The sequence below is a fragment of the Panthera tigris genome, chromosome A1 (genome assembly GCF_018350195.1).
Source record: "Panthera tigris isolate Pti1 chromosome A1, P.tigris_Pti1_mat1.1, whole genome shotgun sequence".
NCBI classification, from domain to species: Eukaryota; Metazoa; Chordata; class Mammalia; order Carnivora; family Felidae; genus Panthera; species Panthera tigris.
Genome location: NC_056660.1, coordinates 1563359 through 1584971, shown reverse-complemented (window position 1 = coordinate 1584971; position 21613 = coordinate 1563359). Strand labels below are relative to the sequence as shown.

The 21613-nt window shown below is 38.2% G+C and overlaps 1 protein-coding gene and 1 pseudogene across 2 annotated transcripts in view; one reads left to right on the top strand and one right to left on the bottom strand.

Moving 5' to 3' along the window:
• The window catches only part of IFT88 (intraflagellar transport 88), a 131919-nt gene that overhangs the window by 76680 nt on the left and 33626 nt on the right, over positions 1-21613 (bottom strand). For both annotated transcript variants that reach the window (XM_042977811.1, XM_042977735.1), the window contains exons 11-14: positions 21463-21577; positions 19253-19484; positions 17367-17437; positions 7936-8022 (exon numbers count right to left, since the gene is read on the bottom strand). In XM_042977811.1, the coding sequence (XP_042833745.1) occupies positions 7936-8022; positions 17367-17437; positions 19253-19484; positions 21463-21577 (505 nt within the window). The remainder of the gene's footprint in view (positions 1-7935; positions 8023-17366; positions 17438-19252; positions 19485-21462; positions 21578-21613) is intronic.
• On the top strand, positions 3893-4037 carry LOC102950228 (annotated as a pseudogene).

Sequence of the window (21613 nt, the reverse complement as noted above, 5' to 3'; positions counted from 1 at the left end):
ACTGTAAACAGCACAGCCCTGCATTTAAAAATATAGACAGATAAGCAGATAGGTGGAGAGACAGATATGCACATGGGTTCCGTATGTGTATAGCCACATAAAATGTACACTATATGCACCCATGTCCACATATAGAGTAAAGTTTCTGAAAAATATGATGTAAGCTTTACATCTTTCTTCAAAGTTACTAGAAACATGGGCTTTCATGTAACCTGAGCTTTGGTAAATTTTTTTTTTCAACTGCCAAGTTCTATGTAGGGAAATGAACGCCTACCTAGTTAACACATAAAGAAATAGGACTTAATACATTTTAGGTTATAAACGGAGTCTTTAAAATACCCATGTGTTATAACAAGTGTATTATGAACACTATGTTTGTTGGCAAAAACTAACACTTCTATTAGTTTTCTACTGGAGGATCAATGTCAGCAAAATGGTGGTATAGGAATTTCTAGTGCCTGTATCCTCCCAGAAATATCAATTTTAAGATCTATCCATGCATGAAAATACTTCCACAAGAGCTAAGGATTCTACGTGAGGGATTACACCACCTGGGTGGAGGTGAGCTATATGAAAAGATAGGATAGATAGAATCACACACCCTCTTTGCCTCTCCTTTGAGCCCAGACAGCTCAGCATGGAGAAAGGGGCCTTTCTGTGAGAGAAGTTGAGTAAAGTAAGTGTCTGACTTCACCACAGCCTCCAGTCCAGCCTGCCCCAGCACCAGAGTGACTCTCATTGCCCTTAATGGCTCTGGCAGTCTCCTGTGAGTCCAGGCCGCTGCCCACCCTGGTGCCTGTGGGATTCTACATCGTTAGGTGGCTCCTTGGTAGTGCCTGTGAAACCAGGTGGCCCGCTTGCCCCAGTGCCTATCGGCCCTAGTGGCTACAAGTGGCCCCTGCAAACCTAAGTCCCTGGCCCAATGGGCACCAGTAGGCCCCGGTGGTTCCAGGCAACCTCCACGGCCCCAGGTTCCCAGCCAGCTCCCCAGCCAGCTCCCACGAACCCAGGCTCCTGGCACATCCCAGCATCCGCCAGCTCCCAGGCAGCAACTTTGGCCCAATGCTTCCAATCAGCACCTGTAAAGCCAGAGATAGTATGACTAGGCCTAGACACAGGATGACTACTGTGTCCTCAAGCTTTCAAGCCACCTCAGCACCAGGCTAGCTACTAGCCTCAAGCCTCCAGACCATCCCAGCACCAGGTCAACCCTCAACTGGCAGCACCATTTCCCTCCACCGGCCCAACATAAACGCACATCCACCCACGGGACTTGTTCACACTGCTGCCTCTATCCCTGCACACTGTGCTTCTGCCAGTGTACCCCTTTCGACAGCCCGCCTTAGTCTGGATGCTGCCGGGCCCCTCCCCCAGATGACCCACGGCACCCAAAGCTTGCCCGCATGCCAGGCCCTCTGCCCTCCGCTGTGCTTCAGCAGATCTGCCCTCTCCAGTACACTCTTGGCCAGAGCCCATACAGGATGGTGCCGCAGGCCTGGTAGTGTGCAAGCAGCCCCTACAGTGGCCAGCACCACTCCAAGGTGACTTCTGCCCCGGAGACTGGGAAAAATAACCACACACACACACCAGTCAGACGGAGGCCCCAGCCGTGGGCTGGCGGCAGACAACTGGTCCAACTGCAGGCCCTGCGAACCGGTGAAAGCTTCTCAGGGGACAACACAGGGAAAGCGTCCTGCAGTTTGGTGCTGCTGCATCTCTGGCAAATGCTTGTTCTGCCTCGACTGGAGCCCAAGGCCTCTCCAGACTGGCCCACCACACCACAAAGGCAAAGATAGCCACTGGCGAAGGAGAAAGTGGCCCAGCCACACAGCAGGGCACACGCATCACACACAGGACACATTCTCTGAAGCACCAGGGTGTCGTAAACAGGGAACACTGCACGGCACGGCTTACGAGACCACTTCTTTACGAGACCAGTACTCTAGGGGTGCCTGGGTGGCTCAATAGGTTCAGTATCTGACTCTTGATTCTGGCTTAGGCCATGATCTCACAGTTTGTGAGACTGATCCCTGCATCAGGCTCTGTGCCGACAGCGCGGAGCCTGCTTGAGATTCTCTCTTTCCCTCGCTCTCTCTTCCTCTCCCCTGCTCTCTCTCTTTCTCTCAAAATAAATAAATAAACATAAAAAAAATAAGGCCAATGCTCTAAAGAACAGGGGACAGCCTGACTTTTGTCACACACTGAAACAGACACAGAGAGACAAACTGAGGAGACAGAGGAGTATGTCCCAAACAAAAGAACAGGAGAATATCACAGCAAGAGACCTAAGTGAAACAGAGGTAAATAATATGCCTGATAGAGAATTTAAAGTAATGATCATAAAGATACTCACTGGACTTGACAGAAGTGGAGGACATAAGTGAGACCCCTAATGATGAGATATAAAAGAATCAATCAGAAATGAAGAATACAATAAATGAAATTAAAAATACATTAGATAGTATAAATAGTAGGCTAGACGAAGCAGAAGAACCAATCACTGACCCTACAGGATGGAGTAAGTGAAAGTAATCAAGCTGAGCAGATGAGGAAAAAAATTTATGCAAAAGAGGAACAGACTTAGGCAATTCAGTGATACCATCAAATGTAATAACATGACATGACAGGGATCCCAGAAAGACAAGAGAAAGCAAAGGGGACAGAAAATGTATTTGAAGAAATAGTTGAAAACTTCCCAAATCTGGAGAAGGAAACAGAAATCCAGATCCCCCAACAAAATATAACCAAAGAAGTTCCACGCCAAGACACATAGTAATTAAAATGGCAAAAAGTAGTGAGAAAGGAAAAAATTTAAAAGCAGCAAGAGAAAAGAAGTCAGTCACCTACAAGGGAAAGCCCATAAGGCTGTCAGCAGATTTTTCAACAGAAACTTAGCAGGCCAGAAGGGAGTAGCATGATATATCCAAAGTGCTCAAAGGAAAAAATGTGTAGACAAGAACACTAGACCTAGCAAGGCTATCATTCAGAATAGAAGGAGAGATAAAGAGTTTCCCAGAAATGTTAAAGGGGACTCTTTGAGTGAAAAGACCATAAGCAAGAATAAGAAAAGTAGGAATCAAAAAAGCAATAAAAACAAGTTCTCTGTAATTATCACTCAAGGGATTCACAAAATAAAGGGACATAAAGTATGCCACCATATACCTAAAATGTAGAGAGGAGAAGAGTAAAGAATGGGTTCTGAGCCTGGATGGCTCAGTCGGTTAAGCATCCAACTCTTGATCTTAGCTTAGGTCATGATCTCATAATTCATGAGATTAAGCCCCACATCAGACTCTGCACTGACAGCATGGAGCCTGCTTGGGATCTCTCTCTCTCCCTCGTTCTCTGCCCCTCCTTGGCTTGCACTCTCTTTCTCTCTCCCCTTCTCAAAATAAATAAATAAACTTAAAAAAAAAAAGAATGGGCTCAAATTTAAGTGACCATCAACTTAATACAGACTGCCATATGAACAAGAAGTTATATACATACCTAATGGTAACCACAAGTCAAAACTACTAACAGATATACAGAAAATAAAGAGAAGAAGTCCAAGTATATGACTAAAGAAAGCCAAGTAATCATGAAAGAAGAGAGCAAGAGAAGAAAGGAATGGAGAAAAACTGTAAAAACAACCATAAAACATGTAACAAAATGGCAATAAATACATATGTATCAATAATGACTTTGAATGTAAACAGGCTAAACACTCCAATCAAAAGACAAAGTGTGATGGAGTGAATGAGAAAACAAGACCTACCTGGACATTACACGGATCCCAGACCTACACTGCCTACAAAGAGCCTCATTTCAGACCTAAGAAAGTGAAGGGATGCACACTCAGTGGCAGCCACTGTGGAGACTGGACTTTGCTCGTTCGTGCACCTTGCTCAGCCTCTCTGCAACCATGTCTGACAAACCCAGTATGACTGAGATTGAGAAATTCAATAAGTCAAAATTGAAGAAGATAAATGCAAGAGAAAACTCCACAGCCTTCAAAAGAAACAGCTAAACAGGAGACGCTAGCAGGTGAATCATGAGGCATGCACCACCAATATGCACTGTGCATTCCACAAGCACTGCCTTCTTATTTTACTTCTTTTAGCTGTTTAACTTTGTAAAATACAAAGAGGTCGGATCAAGTTTAAATGACTGTGTTGCCCTTTCCACATCAAAGAAGAGAACTACCGACAATGAAGGCCATGCCTGCCTCTCCCATCTATCTGGCTAGCAGGGAAGGAAAAGAGTTTGCATTCTGGTAAGGAAGAAGCTGTGTAAAACAACAGTGAAATCTAGGGCATAAATCAAGCTGGTCCAAGGAATCCTGCAGGCTGTAAAATGTAGTTTAATCAGAGTGCCATTTTTTTTGCTCAAATGATTTTAATTACTGGAATGCACAATTTTTTAAATATGCAAATAAAAAGTTTCAAAACCTGAAAAGAAAAAAAAAAAAGAAAGTGAAGAGATAGAGAAGAAGCATTTATCACTCAAATAGATGTGAAAAGAAAGCCGGGATAGCAATACTATTTATATCGGACAAAACAGATTTTAAAACAAAGATTGTAACAAAACACAAACAAGTACACTAAATAATCAATAAGGGGACAATCCAATAAGAAGATATAACAATTGTAGGGGCTCCTGGGTGGCTCAGTCGGTTAAGCGACTGACTTCGGCTCAGGTCATGATCTCATGGTCCGTGAGTTCGAGCCCCGTGTCAGGCTCTGTGCTGACAGATCAGAGCCTGGGGCCTGCTTCAGATTCTGTGTCTCCCTCTCTCTCTGACCCTCCTTCGTTCATGTTCTGTCTCTCTCTGTCTCAAAAATAAATAAACATTAAAACAAAAATTAAAAAAAAAAAGAAGATATAACAATTGTAAATATTTAGGCACCCAATGTAGAAGTACCCAAATACATAAAACAGTTAATAACAAACATAAAAAAGAAATAATTGATAGTAATTACATCAACAGACAGATCATCTAAACAGAAAATCAACAAGGAAACAATGGCTTTGAATGACACACTGGACCAGATGGACTTAACAGACATATTCATCCTAAAACAGCAGAACACACATTCTTTTCCAGTGACCTGGAACATATTCCGCAACAGATCACATATTACGCCATAAAACAGGTCTCCACAAATGCAAAAAGATCAAAGTCATTCCGTGCATCTTTTCTGACCACAGTGCTATGAAATTAGAAATCAACCACAAGAAAAAAAATCTGGAAAGAACACAAATACATGCAGGTTAAATAACATGCTACTAAACAGTGAATAGGTCAAACAAGAAATCAAAGAGGAAATCAAAAACTACAGGGAGATAAATAAAAATGAAAACAAAATGATCCAAAATTTTTGGGATGAAGCAACAGAAGTTTATAAAGGGAAGTTTATAGGAATACAGACCTACCTGAAGAAAAATCTCAAATAAGCAACCTAACCTTACACCTAAAGGAGCCAAAAAAATAACAACAAACAACACCCAAAACCAGAAGAAGAAAGGAAATAATAAAGGTTAGAGCAGAAATAAATGAAATAGAAACTAAAAAAAACAAAACAAAAAAATGCACACACACACACACACAAACAATAGAACAGTTCAATGAAACTAGGAGCTAGTTCTTTGAAAAGATTAAAACTGATAAACCTTTAGCCAGACGCCTAAGGAAAAAAAAAAAAAAAGAGTACTCAAACAAATTCAGAAATGAAAAAGGAGAAATAACAACCCAATACCATAGAACTACAAAGGATTAAGAGAATATTATGAAAAATCATATGCCAACAAGTTGGACAACCTAAAAGAAATGGATAAATTCATAGAAACCTGCACCTCCCAAAACCGAATCAGGAAGAAACAAAATTTGAACAGCCCAATTACCAGCAAACAAAATTGAATCAGTAATCAAAAAACTCCCAACAAACAAAGGTTCTGGACCAGATGGCTTCACGGGTGAATTCTACCAAACATTTAAAGAAGAGTTAATATCTATCCTTATCACCAACATCTATTCCAAAAAATAGAAGATGAAGGAAAATTTCCAAATTTGTTCTATGAGGTCTGCATTACCCTGATATCAAAACCAGATACAGACATCACAAAAAAAGAGAAGTACAGGCCGATACCTCTGATGAATATAGATGCAAAAATCTTCAGCAAGATATTAGCAAACCCAATCCAACAACACAGTAAAAAATCATTTAGGATGCCTGGGTGGCTCAGTTAAGCGTCTGACTTCAGTTCAGGTCATGATCTTGAAGTTCGTGGGTTCAAGACCCACAATGGGCTCTGTGCCCACAGCTCGGAGCCTGGAGCCTGCTTCAGATTCTGTGCCTCCCTTTCTCTCTGTCCCTCCCCTGCTCGCACTCTGTCTCTCTCTCTCTCAAAAATAAATAAACATTAAAAAAAAATCATTCATCATGTTCAAGTGGAATGTATTCCTGGGTTGCAAGGATGGTTCAATATTCGCAAATCAATCAACATGATACATCACATCAAAAAGAGAAAGGATAAAAACCATGCAATCATTTCAACAGATGCAGAAAAAGCAGAGAGAAATGACCGTAATCCCCAAGATGACATTTAACACCAGGCCAGGACAGTAACCATCATACAGAAAATGGAGCAGAGAGAGAGAGATTCTGTAAGGGAGAACTCCCAAGAAAAACCTGAGTCCTCAACAGAAACAAACAATGCAAAAAAAGAGAGCCAGGCAACTGGAAATACCAATAAAAACAAAACATCATGGATCACCTGTGAAGCCTCCAGTACAAATTAAACCAGGAAGACAATGTATTCCGAGGAATCAAATGGACTCCAAGTAAGAAACAGAATGGGTAAACATCTAAGAGACGATAAAAATATGCAGAAAGCATAAGTTACATCTATGAAGGAAAAACATGAAAAGTAATTAGAAAACTAAAAAACAAAACCCAAGCTCACAGATACAGAGAACAGTCTGGTGGTTGCCAGGGTGGAAGTAGGAAGAGGGTGAAATGGATGAAGGGGCTCAACAGGTACAAATCTCTAGTTTATGAGATAAAGTAAGACATGGGATATAACACATAACATAGTGATCATGGTTAATAATACAGTACTGCATGTTCGAAAGTTACTAAGATAGATCTCAAAAGTTCTCATCGTAAGAAAAAAAATCGTAACTATGTACAGTGACAAATGTTAACCAGACTTATTGTGATCATTTTGCAATACACACAAATTTCAAATCATTACGTTATATACCTGAAACTGATGTAATGTTACATGTAAATTATATCACAATTAAAATAAAACAAAAACAGAAAGCAAGCAAGCTAAGACAGCAATACTTCTGTACTTGACTCTGTAACTAGGTACATGTATCTTGAATTTTTAAAATTCTCTAAGACACAATATAGAAGAGGTCACAGACTGAGTCCATGATTGTTTGAAAGAACACAGAAAAAAGTTCCATGAGGGGTAACTTTGGGTTCAAAAGAAAGATGTTCTACCCCTTAAAGATGTTCAGAAATGAAACAAATGAGTTGAATACCAGAAGACTCCAAGCAGAGATTAAATGGCTACCTATATGGGATGCTACAAAGGGATTCTTGTACTGGGTGGAAGATTCACTACTCATTCAGCAAATGATCTAAGACTTTTCCAACTCTTCACTTCTATTTACAAAACAGGTTACACCAGGAGACAACAGCCCCTTTACATGTGAGAGCTATTCCTCAGGATAGAAAGTTTTACTTAAGAAATGACATGCGCAATAAGGAAAACTTTTGCTTTTAGAATGCCCTATATAGATTTTGTCATATAGTATTATTTGCCTGATAAGTAGAAATAAACATTCATAATTACTCACCCTTCTAATAAAATTTTAAAATCAATAAAAGTATGTATTATAAAAACATAGCATCCAGTTATACTGAATTTCTTCTCTCTTACCAATCATAACCTACAGCAAAAGATGTTTCAATTACAGGAGCAATGAGTTTTGCAGCTGTCATGATGTATTTTTCTGCCATAGCTTTCCTGTATCAAAGAAACAAAAAAGTACTATTTAGAAACATGGTTTGGAGAGCTTGGATTTTTTTAAGTATAAACATTGTCTGTCAAAGCTAACATACCATCAAAGTCTACTAGATGGTGGACAGCTATACTAGAAATCTGTCCATAAGTCAGGTTGACAACCATGGCTAGGAAATGGGACTAGCAAGGCATGACTGCCTTCTGGACCAAATTTAACTTTTTTTTTTAATTAAAAAAATTTTTTTGAATGTTTATTTATTTTTGAGAGAAAGAGAGACAGAGCATGAGCGGGGGAGGGGCAGAGAGGGGGACACAGAATCCGAAGCAGGCTCCAGGCTCTGAGCTGTCAGCACAGAGCCCGACGCAGGGCTCGAACTCACGAGCCGTGAGATCATGACCTGAGCCGAAGTCGGATGCTCAACCGACTGAGCCACCCAGGCGCCCCAACTCTTTCTTTTTTTTCAATGCATGCTGACAAATCAAAAAGAAACACTGGAGAAACACAAAGCTCTGCAGCTGAAGCTATATAACTGCACTGTCCATGGACATGAAAGGAGAGGGTAAAAATGACCACTGAAGAACAGTGTGTACGGTAAATGGTAAAACTGAATTACATGTCTCCATAGATTTGTCTAATCTGTACCTTTCATATAAATGGAATCATAGATATACAGTCTTTTGTGACTGCCTCCTTTATTTATCATGTTTTCAGGCTTCGTGTTTATTGTAGCATGTATTGGTCCTTCATTTCTTTTTGTGGCCAAATAATATTCCATCATATGGATAGACTATATATTCTTTATCCATTTAACAGTTGTGGACATTGGGTTGTTTCTACTTTTTGGATATTATAAATGCTGCTTCTATGAACATTTGTGTGAAGTTACTGTGTGAATGTATGCTCTAATTACCTAAGAAGAGAAACTGCTGGGTTAAGTATGAGGAACTTTTGCTGAAGAACCTTTGCAGGAACTTCCAAACTGTTTTCCAAAGCGGCTGTAGCATTTTACATTCCTGCCACCAGCATGCAAGATTTCCATTTCTCCACATCCTCACCAACATGTGCTATTATCTGTCTTTTGATTACAGTCCTACAAGTGGGTATGAATTGGTACCTGGTTGAGGTTTTGAATTGCTTTTTCCTAAGTATAGAAGTTAACACATCTTTTCAAGCGCTTACTGGGCATTTGCATACCTAGTTTGAAGAAATGTCTACTCAGATCCTTTGTATGTTTTTAATTGGGTTATTGGCCTTTTTATTATTGAGTTAGAAGAGTTCTTTTTATATTGGAGAAATAAGTCCCTTCTTGGATACATGGTTTGCAAAAATTTTCTCCCATTCAGTGGGCTTTCACTTCCTTGATGGTGTCCATTGAAGAACAAAAGTTTTAATTGTGATGAAGTCCAATTTACCTATTTTTTTTTCCTTTTGGTGTGCTTTTGGTGTCGTATCTAAGAAGTCACTGCCTAACACAAGATCAGTAATAATTACTTGTCTTTTCCTAACAGTTCTAGCTCTTATAGTTAGGTCTATGATCTATTTTAAAGTAATTTTTGTGTATGGTGTGAGAGAGGCACAACTTCATTCTCTCCCATGAGGATATTCAATTGTCCCAGCACCATTCGTTGAAAAGACTATCTTTTCCCCCATCGAATTGTCCTGGCACTTTTGTTAATTATAAATACAAGAGCTTATTCCTGGACTCTCAATTCTATCCTGATTTCTATGTCTATCTTTATGCTAACTAGCATAAAGTACTACCACGCTTGATTGGGGTAGCTTTGTAGTTAGTATAAGCCCTCCAACTTGGCTCTTCATTTTTCAACCTGTTTTGGCTAGTTTGGATCCGTTATATTTCCATATGAGTTTTAGGATCAACTTGTCACTTTCTAAAAACCAATGCTCGGATTTTGATATGGATTACACTACATCTATAAAATAATTTGGGGAGGACTGCCATCATAACATTAAGTGCCTACCCACAAAAATGGGAGGTCTTCCCATTGACCTAGCAGATCCTTCAACAAAGTCTTATAGTTTTCAGAGTATAAATTTTACATTTCATTTGTTAATATTATTCCTAATTATTTTTTATGCTACTGTAAATGCAATGACGAGTTTAATTTTGGATACTTCACTGGTAGTATATAGTATTGATGCTTATATTTTGATCTCTTACTCTGCAAGCTTGCTGAACCTACTAGTTGTAATTGTTTTTTAGTGGATTCTAAAATTTTATGTAGGATATTCCATGTATAAGATCATGTGGTCTCTAAACAGACATAGTTTTACTTTTCTTTCCAATCTGGATGTCTCTTACTTCATTTTCTTGCCTAATTTCCATAGTTAGAACCCCTAGTGCAATGTTGAATAGAATTGGTAAGAGTGAATAATATCTTGTTTCTGTTTCCTTATCTTGTTTCTGATCTAACGGGGAAAGCATTTAGTCTTTCACCATTAAATATTATGTCAAACTGTGGGTTCTTCATAAATGTCCTTTATCAGATTGAGGAACTTCCTTTCTACTTCTAGCCTCTTGAGGTTTGTTTTGTTTGTTTAGCATCAAAGCACACTAGATTTTATCAAAAACATTTTTAAAAGTTACTTATTTAAATTCAAGTTAGTTAACATACCGTGTAGTATTGGTTTCAGGAGTAGAATTTAGTGATTCATCACTTACATACGACACCCAGTGCTCATCCAAACAAGTGTCCTCCTTAATGCCCATCACCCATTTAGCCCAGCCCCCCCCCCCCACCCTCTAGCAACCCTCAGTTTGTTTTTAAGAGTCTCTAAAGGTTTGCCTCCTTCTGTTTTTTTTTTTTTTTTAAGTTTATTTCTTTTGAGAGAGCGAGGGAGTGAGAGCGCATGCACAAGCAGGGGACGGGCAGCAAGAGGGAAGAGAGAATCCCAAGCAGGGATTCCCAATGAAGGGCTTGAACTCACAAGCCATGAGACCATAACCCGAGTGGAAATCAAGAGTCGGATGCTCAACCGACTGAGCCACCCAGGCGCTCCTGTTTTTATTTTTCCTTCCCTTCACTTCTGTTTACCTGTTTTATTTCCTAAATTCCACACAAATGAAATCATATTTGTCTTTCTCTGACTGACTTATTTTGCTTGGCATAATACACTCTAGTTCCATCCACATTGCTGCAAATGGCAAGATTTCATTCTTTTTTATCTTCTTTATCCGTTCTTCAGTCGATAAACATTGGGTTCTTTCCATAATTTGGCTAATTGTTGATAGCACTGCTATAAACACTGGGGTGCGGGTGCCCCTTCAAATCAGCATTTCTGTATCCTTTAGATAAATGCCTAGTAGTGCAATTGCTACCCTAAGCGGCAGTTCTACTTCACATTTTTTGAGGAACCTCCATACTGTTTTCCAGAGTGGCTGCACCAATTTGCATTCCCACCAACAGCACAAAAGTGTTCCCCTTTCTCTGCATCCTCACCAACATCTGTTATTTCCTGAGTTAATTTTAGCCATTCTCACAGGTGTGAGGTGGCATCTCATTGGGGTTTTGATTTGTGTTTCCCTGATGATGAGAGATCTTGAGCATCTTTTCATGTGTTTGTTAGCCATCTGGACGTCTTCTTTGGAAAAGTGTTCATTCGTGTCTTTGGTTCATTTCTTGACGGGATTATTTGTTTTTTGGGTGTTGAGTTTGGTAAGTTCTTTATAGATTTTTGATACTAACCCTGTATCTGGTGTGTCTAATATCTTCTCCCATATTCTTGCTAATATCTTCTCCCATTCCGTCAGTTGCCTTTTAGTTTTGTTGGTTTCCTTCACTGTGCAGAAGCTTTTTTAACTTTTTAAAAATTTATTTGGAGAGAGAGAGAGAGTTTGTACACATGTGGAGGAGAGGCAGAGAGAAAGACAGAGAGAGAATCCCAAGCAGGCTCAGTGTTGTCAGCACAGCATCTCATGTAAGGCTTGATCTCACAACTGTGAGATCATGACCTGAGCAGAAACCAAGAGTCGTATGTTTAACTGAATGAGCCACCCAGGTGCCTCCAGAAGCTTTTTATCTTGATGAGGTCCCAGTAGTTCATTTTCCCTTGCCTCCAGAGACAGGTCTAGTAGAAGTTGTTGCAGCCAAAGTCAAAGAGATTGTTGCCTTGTTTTCTCCTGCAGGATTTTGATGGTTTCCTGTCTCACATTTAGGTCTTTCATCCATTTTAAATTTATTTTTGTCTATGGTGTAAGAAAGTGGTCCAGATTCATTCTTCTGCAGGTCGCTGTCCAGTTTTCCCAACATCATTTGCTGAAGATACTCCACTGGATATTCTTTCCTGCTTTGTCAAAGATTAATTGGCCATACATTGTAGTCCATTTCTGGGTTCTCTATTCTGTTCCACTGACCTATATGCATCTGTTTTTGTGCCAATACCATACTGTCTTGATGATTACAGGTTTGTAATGCAATTTGAAGTCCAGAATTGTGATGCCTCCAGTTTGCGTTTTCTTTTTCAACATAACTTTGGCTATTTGGTGTCTTTTTTGGTTCCATACAAATTTTAGGTTTGTTCTAGCTACGTGAAGAATGCTGGTGTTTCTGTGACAGGGATTGCATTGAATGTGTAGATTGCATTTGGTAGTATAGACAATTTAACAATATTTGTTCTTCCGATCCATGAGCATGGGATGTTTCCCCATTTCTTTGTGTCTTCTTTAATTTCTTATACAAGCTTTCTATAGTTTTTAGTGTGCAGATCTTTTACCTCTTTGGTTAGGTTTATTCCTAGGTATTCTATGGCTTTTGGTGCAATTGTAAATGGGATTGATTCCTTGGTTTCTCTTTCTGCTGCTTCATTATTGGTGTACAGAAATGCAACTGATTTTCGTACGTTGATTTTATATTCTGCAATTTTGCTGAATTCATGTCTCAATTCTAGGAGTCTTTTGGGTTTTCCACATAGAGTATCATGTCATCTGTCAAGAGTGAAAGTTTGACTTCTTTCTTGCCGATTTGTATGCCTTTTCTTTTTGTTGTCTGATTGCCGAGGCTAGGACTTCCAGGACTATGTTAAACAACAGTGGTGACAGCAGACATCCTTGTTGTGTTCCTGACCTGAGGGGGGAAGCTATCAGTTCTTCCCTACTGAGGATATTATCTGAGGGTCTTTCATATATAGGCGTTAGAATGTTGAGATATATTCCTTCTATCCCTACCTTCTTGAGGGTTTTTATCCAGAATGGATGCTGTATTTTGTCAAATGCTTTTTCTGCATCTACTGAGAGGATCATATGGTTCTTATCCTTTCTTTTATTAATGTGGTATATATCACATTGATTGATTTGCAAATATTGAACCAGCCCTGTAGCCCAGGAATAAATCCCACATGATCTTTTTCTTTGGTTTAAACTGAGATGATGTGGTTTTGTCCTCTATTCTATTGACATCCTTTATTATACTCATTGTTTTTTAGATCTGTTGTTTCCTTTTTTTTTTTTTTTTTTTTTTTTTTTTTTTTTTTGTCTTATTTTGGTATCAGGGGAATACTAGCCCCATAAAATGAACTATCTTCTGGAAGAAACTGTATAGAACTGATGTTAATTCCTAGAACTCCCTAGTAAAACCATATGGGCCTGGAGATCTTTTTGGGGTGTTTCAAAATTACAAATTAAATCACATTAGGTGAGTTGCGGGCATTTGTGTTTTTCCAGAGAGTGGTCCCATTCTGTCCAAGCTGTCAACTTTATGGGTACAGGGTTGCTTGTAGTATTCCCTTATTATCTTTTTTGGTGTCTGCTAAGTCTGTAGAGATAGCTCCTGTTTTGTTCCTGATACTGGTAATTTGTGTCTTCTCTATTTTTTGTCAGTTTTGCTGTAAGTTTCTCAATTTTATTGATCTATTCAAAGAATCAGCTCTGTGTTTCATTGATATTTCTTTTTTTCAATGTTAATGATTTCTGTTATTATTTCTTCCTTTGGCTGATTTTGCTTTTCTTTTTCTAGTTTATTAATCTGACAGCTTAGAGTATTAATTTAAGGCTTTTCCACTATCATTCTAATTGCTTTCCCTTAGGTGTTGTTTTTCTTTGTCTTCTTTCAAGCCTTTTTATCTTTAATTTTCAGAAGTTTAATCATAATGTATCTTCACATGGATTTCCTTGGGTTTACTCTTTTTGGTATTAATCATTTTTTTGTATTGTATATTTATTCTCTCGTCAAATTTGGGGAATTTTATCAGCCACTATTTCTTTAGCCCAATCTCTTTCTCCTCTCCATCCAAGACACAGATACTGTGAATGGCAGGTCTTTTGTTATAGTCCCAGATATCACTTAGGCTCTCTTCATTTCTGGTTTTTAGTCTATTTTCTCTCTGTTGTTCAGACTGGGCAATTTCCATTTTTCATCTTCCAGTTCACTGAATCTTTCCATTTCCCCTTTATTTTCCTGTGGAGCCCATCCACTAGGCTTTTTATTTGAATTATTGTATTTTTCAAAAAAGTTAAAATTTTCCATTTGGTGCTTCTTTATATTTGCAGAGACTTCTTTTCTGAGGGTTTTTACTTTTAAATTTGCTTTAAGCATGCTCATAGTTGCTTGCTGAAGCATTTGTATCACGTTTGCTTTGCCAGATAATTCTAACATCTTTGTCCTAATAATATTGGCATCTATTGATTAGATTGTTCATTCATTTGGTTTGAAATCATCCTACTTCCTTATGATGAGTGATTCTTGATCAAAACTTGGACATTACACGGAGCGCATGGGTGGCTCAGTCAGGTAAGTGTCCAACTTTGGCTCAAGTTACAATCTTGTGCTTTGTGAATTCGAGCCCCACATCAGGCTCTCTGCTGTCAGTGCGAAGCCCGCTTCAGATCCTCTGTCTCTCTCTGCCTCTCCCCTACTCACACTCTCGGTCTCTCTCAAAAATTAAAACGTTAGAAAAAAGCTTGGATATTTCTACAGTATAATACTCTGAATTTTTATTTAAGTCTGTTTTAGCTGTTTTCTTGACACTGCTCTAGCAGGGGGAGAAGAGACACCACCTTATGAGTGCCAGATAATAGATGTCCAGGTTTCCCCACACGGCCTTTTTTGATACTCGAGGCAGGAAGAAGTCTTTGTTTCTGCTGGATGGGGTAGGAGTTCCTGTTTCTACCACGGTCCCTATTGACACCATAGTGGGGTGGCCTTGTTACCACTGAGTGATGATGAAAGTTTTGATTCTCCACCATTTTCTCCGATACCAGAGAGAGGGGAAGGAGTGCTTCATTACTCTGATGGAGTAGAATTCCAGGCTCCCCATGTGCTATCTGCTGAAACCAAAGACTGCTGGGACTCATTAAGGGTCTGTGGAGATTAAAGTCCTGGCTCCCTACCTGGTCTTTTGGGATATGGAGTGTCTCCTTACAGCCTTTTCAGAGTGGGAAGCCAGGCTCCCACTTGACTTTTTGTTGGCAGGCACAGGAGTGGGGCCGTAGTTTGTGTGTGCAGTATTTGTCTAAAAGTTTTCAGTTTTGATAGACTATTCCTTTCCTTGTCCTCTGGCTAGAAAATTGGGCTTTTCTTGGGGCTTTTTGTTTGTTTTTAAAAATATACCCACTGATGTTTTCTAACTGGCAATTTCTTCACATACAAGTCTGGGAAAGATGAGGGGACTCACTGCCATTGTTCCTCAGGTCCTGAGGTCCTTTGCTGATATGCCCTCTTCTCTCCACCTTTCTTCTTGTATTTGTTTTATACATAATTTCCAAGGTTTTCATTTGTATTTAGTGGGAATAACAGGGAAAACTATGTCTACTCATCTTCCCAGAAGAAGTCAGTTATTTTTAATGCTAAACTAATTTTTTAAGTTCGAGAGTGAGAGAGAGAGAGAGGGAGAGAGAGAGAGAATACATGTGTTGAGAGGGGGAGGTGCAGAGAGAGGGAGAAAAAGACTTCCATGCAGCTGTACGGTCAGTGCAGAGCCTGATATGGAGCTCAATCTCACAAACTGTGAGATCGTGACCTTAGCTGAAATCAGGAGTCAGACAGACGCTTAACCAACTGAGCCACCCAGGCACCCCTAAACTAATTTTTAAAGTTAAACTAATTTCTGGGGTGCCTGGGTGGCTCAGTCGGTTGAGTGTCCGACTTTGGCTCAGGTCATGATCTCACAGTTTGTGAGTTTGAGCCCCGCGTCGGACTCTGTGCTGACAGCTCAGAGCCTGGAGCCTGCTTCAGATTCTGTGTCTCCCTTTCTCTCTGCCCCTTAGCCTCCTCATGTTCTGTCTCTCTCTCTCTTAAAAATAAAATAAATAAAAACATAAAAAAAATTTTTTTAATTAAACTAATTTCTAAAAATTAAGGGCCTTCCACGCATATGATGAAATCTTATTCAGCCTTATAAAAGAAGGAAATCCTATCACATGCTACAACATGGAAGGACCTTGTAGACATTATAAGTGTACTATAATTTCATTTACATGAGGAAAATAAAGCAAATTCATAATAACAGAAAGGAGAACGGTGGGTGTTTGGTGCTGGGGGCAGGACCTGGAGAAATGTTGTTCAGTGGGTAGAGATGTAGATTACGAAGATACAAAGAGTTCTGGGGTGAAATAAGTGAAGGGGATTAAGAGTACACTTATCATGGTGAGCACTGAGAAATGTACAGGATTGTTGAATCGCTATACTGTATACCTGAAACTAATATAACATTAATTACACTGGAATTACAAATAAATAAATAAAAATAATTTAAAAAATTAAAAAATAGATTTAGCATATGACCCAATACCTACACACACGAGTTCTGAAGACTGGTTATAAAACGTGAATGCATTTAACACTACCAAACCATGAAGTCTTTCTCATGCATCATGATTAAGATGGTAAATTTTATGCTATGTGTATTTTATCACAATTTAAAAAATTAAAGGCTCTCTATTGTGTGATATACTTCTAATATACCTGTTGCATGTTCAATACATATTAGAACTTTCAAACCATAGTTGGCAGAGTCTAGGTACCATACTGGAGGAAGGAAGAAAAAAGTACAATTTTGTCTTTGGGAGTTGAAATTTAATTGGGAAGCTGGACAAAAATACATAAAGATACAATTTGTTAAAGAAAGGTAGTATAAACAAAGTTGCAACATTGCAACAAATGCAGAGGAGAGGTGAATTACAAGAAAATAGTAAGAGTAACTGGGTAAGAATAACTGGGGTCAGCCTGAGGACTGTGATTACTTAGGAGAAAAGAGAATCTAGTAATGTACAGAATTGGTGAAACAATAGCACTATTTAATATACTGAATATAACAAGTCTTGAGAGAAATAATCAGAATGTATATTTAACTCATAAAAATTAAACCTATGTTACTAAAGTGTGCAAAATATTACCGTTCACGTTCCATTTGCCTTAGATGATCATTTTTTATAGCTTCAATTACTAAGTTAGTATGTGGATCATCCTGGGAAAATAAAATTGGGAAAAAAGTGATTAATTCAGAAGCAAATACTGAGAACTTGGATTTTTTTTTTTTAATTTTTTTTAATGTGTATTCATTTTTGACAGAGAGAGACAGACCATGAGCGGGGAAGGGGCAGAGAAAGAGGCAGACACAGAATCTGAAGCAGGCTCCAGGCTCTGAGCTATCAATCAGCACAAGCCTGAGGCGGGGCTTGAACTCACGAACCGTGAGATCATGACCCGAGCCGAAGTCGGACATGAGCCACCCAGGTGCCCCTAAGAGCTTGGATTTCTAATCAACCACACCACTAAGTTAGTTAGTAGAGTAAATTAATCTTTCTAAACTGTTTTCCCTTATGTAAAGTAGAACTTTTCTTATTCCTGATTATCTATCACATTCTCCTTGAACTAACAGATTCTGAGCAGCTGATAAAAGGTCAGGCCGGATAGAACAGGACCAAGTACACAGAAGCTGTGTGATATTATAAATTCTAAACTCAAATGTAAATGATTTAATGATCATCAAATTACTTAGTAATCCATATCTCTACTCTTTATTAAAAATAGATTTTTTCACAACATAAATTTCTTCTCAATAAAAACAATATATATAATTAATGTTTACATAGCACATGCTATGTTCCAGGTACTGTTTTAAGCATTTCACTTGCATTATCTCACTTAATCCTCACAACCCTATAAAGTAGGTTATTATAATTTCCTGTATTGTATATAAAGAACTGAGGCATAAGAAGAGTTAAGTATTGTATGGTGCAGCCAACGGCTAGGCGGTAATACCCTTACAATCTATTAACAAATCTAGTAATTCAATTTATGAAATTGGCATTATTCTCTTATTTTTGATCTATAAATACAGGCAATTTCATACTGTTTGGTTTAATAGAAAATAATATGGCAGCATACCAATAATTTATATGTAAAACTCTGGAAAATATTTTATTTTATTTAAAAAAAAATTTTTTTTTTTAACGTTTATTTTATTTTTGAGACAGAGAGAGACAGAGCATGAACGGGGGAGGGGCAGAGAGAGAGGGAGATAGAATCGGAAGCAGGCTCCAGGCTCTGAGCCATCAGCCCAGAGCCCGACGCGGGGCTCGAACTCACGGACCATGAGATCGTGACCTGAGCTGAAGTCGGACACTTAACCGACTGAGCCACCCAGGCGCCCCTGGAAAATATTTTAAAAACATTAAGAAAAATCATCTCACTCCCTGGAAACTACTGTTTCTATTTTGGTGTATTTCCTTTCAGTTTGTGTTCATGTATGGGTGTGTGCATACCTTTTTTTTTCATTTGGTTTTTCATTTAACATTATATAATATTTCCTCAGGTCTTTGAAAATATGATTTTTTTATTATGCTCTACCCTATGCATAAGGATAAGGAACTACTTCTTTTCATTTGTGATATATTTAGTATAGTTTGAGCTTCCTCTGTTCATAAATGACTGAAAAAAAATAGTAAAAAAACCAAGGATTTAGGGGTTCCTTGGTCAAGATATTATACTTAAGGAATGACATGTAATCATATTTTTGTAAGATTTTCCCTTTTTTCAATAAAATTGTAAAGTCAGTTTTAACCATAATCTCTAGCCCTATTTCAACAGAGTCCCATTCTCAACCATTTAAGTAACAAATGAAACTGGTAAAAGCACATTAATTAAATTTGATTAATTAAAACACATTAATATAGGGCTAGGAGAAACCTAAAAAGTCATCCATCTAACTCTCATTTCTGGAAACAGAAAAGCACGGACAACTAACAGCTAGCTACACAGCAGTTATCTTCATACTCACACTTGGTGAGATATACTTATCATCTTCATCAATTTCTAATGGAACCGCAATCAATTTTTGGAACGCCTTCTTCATTTTGTCTCGATCTCCAACAGCAAAGTAACTAAGAATTAGGTTGAAGCCTGCCTTCAGATTTGGTGCCAGACTCATTATGTGCTCAAATGAATTAATGGCATCTGAATATTGACCAGTTTTAATAAATGTAACACCAATGTTCTGCATGATTTTAATCCTAAAGAAAAAGAAACATGGATGAGTTTAAAAGTCTAATGTGTTTAGTACAGTAGTCAAGACACTCCACAGATAGTATCCTTTTCTTTCCCATTTTTGCTTTGTTTTGTTAAAGCTTTACTGAAGTTTAACTTACCTAAGTTCACTTGTTTTAACTATACAATTCAGTGATTGCTGCTATATCTACACAGCTGTGAATATATTAACTCATCTCCATTATCCTAAAAAGAGAATCTGTGCTCATTAGCAGCCACTCCCCATTCTCACTTCCTGCCCTAGGCAATCATTAACCTACTTTCTCTCTCTCTGGATTTGCCTTTTCTAAACATTGCATATAAATGGCGGTCATATAATATACAGTATTTTATACCTGGCTTCTTTTAATTAGCATAATCTTTTGAAAGTTCCTCGATTCTTAGCATCTATCAGTTCTCCTTTCCTTTTATATTTGCAAATAGTATTCCATAATATGAATACACCACATTTTATATACCCATTGCCTACTTGGCAGACATTTGACTGTTTCCACTTTTGGGCTATTAGGAATAATGCTATGAACATTCACATACAATCCTTTGTAACAGCATGTTTTCATTTCTCTTGGATATATACCTGGGAGTTGAATTACTGGTCCACTGGTAAATTTGTGTTCAACTTTTTAAGAAATTCCATACTTATTTTCCAAACTGGCTGTACTATTTTATATACCCCAATGTATGAGGTTTCCAATTTCTCTACATCCTCTTCAAAACTTGTTGTCAGTCTTTTTTTTTTTCAACTTTTTTTTTTTTTAATTTATTTTTTATTTTGGGGACAGAGAGAGACAGAGCATGAATGGGGGAGGGGCAGAGAGAGAGGGAGACACAGAATCGGAAACAGACTCCAGGCTCCGAGCCATCAGCCCAGAGCCCTTGTTGTCAGTCTTTTGAAGTTATAGCCATTAGAATGAATGTAATCCCATCTTATTTCTAACTACTCCTCAACATAATATCTCTGTTTCAACTAAATTCATTTATTCTGATCAGATCATGAATACTGTTATTTCCTTGACTCTTCTCGATTTTCCCTTTGTCTGGAATATTACCCTTTTTCTCTTCCTCACTTAAATAACCTGTCACAAGTACACCTTTCTTGAGCGCTCTTGTTCTTACCATCAGTTCCATAACTTAGTTACTACAGCACCTCTTGATTATTGATAACTAAGCACTTGACATAAGCTATCCTACAATGCTCAAAGTCTTGGGCTCACCTGTGTTAAAAGTGCCTAAGGGCATTGTGTCCTAGAAGCTAGATATTTCCCAATGATAATGATGCACTGTTCAGAAACAAATAATCATTAAAGGTGGCATTTACAAATAAATTAACTTTCACAGAGGAACTGTACTAAGCGCCTAGGAACAATTATGACCAGTAAATATCCTGGAAACCTTCTATGTTCTCAAGGTTATTACCAGACCATAAGGTAATTTACTGTTTCTGCTCTTGAAATATGGTAGGAATAGAATATATCTCAGCTTCCTCCTCCTATCCCCTCTTCTAAGATTCAAATGCAATCTCTTCCTTTCATTGTTTCATTTGCAATCTACAGCAAGAATATATGGTGGTCTTAATTTCTAGCCTTTTAGGAATTAAAACATTCTAAAGTCTATTATATTCTAAAGCAGTGTTTTGATTCTGTGTTGGCAGTGACTTATTTGCTGCTAATGGCCTGCTGGGTTACCCACTATATAGGCCAATTAGCTCAGTTTTATTTCAGTTGATTACATATTATATCTTTAACCTTTAACTTGTCATTACACAAATGTGTGCAAGTAGTCAGAAGGGGAATAGACCAAAATACTACAGATACAACATAAATCTAACACCTCACATGTACAAACACCTCAAAATATTCAACCCACTGACAACAGGTCATTAGAGTTATCTTGTTTCTGAAAATAACACTTAAATTTCACCAAGTCATCACTATGTAAACTTACCTCATTTCTTTATGGACGCTTGGAATTTGATCTAGTGCCATTCGGTAGAATTTAATGGCTTTGGAATAATTTCTTTGCTTTAAATAAATATTTCCCATATTCACTTTCAATCTTCCTAATTAAAAAAATAATGAATATATAATATTCTATT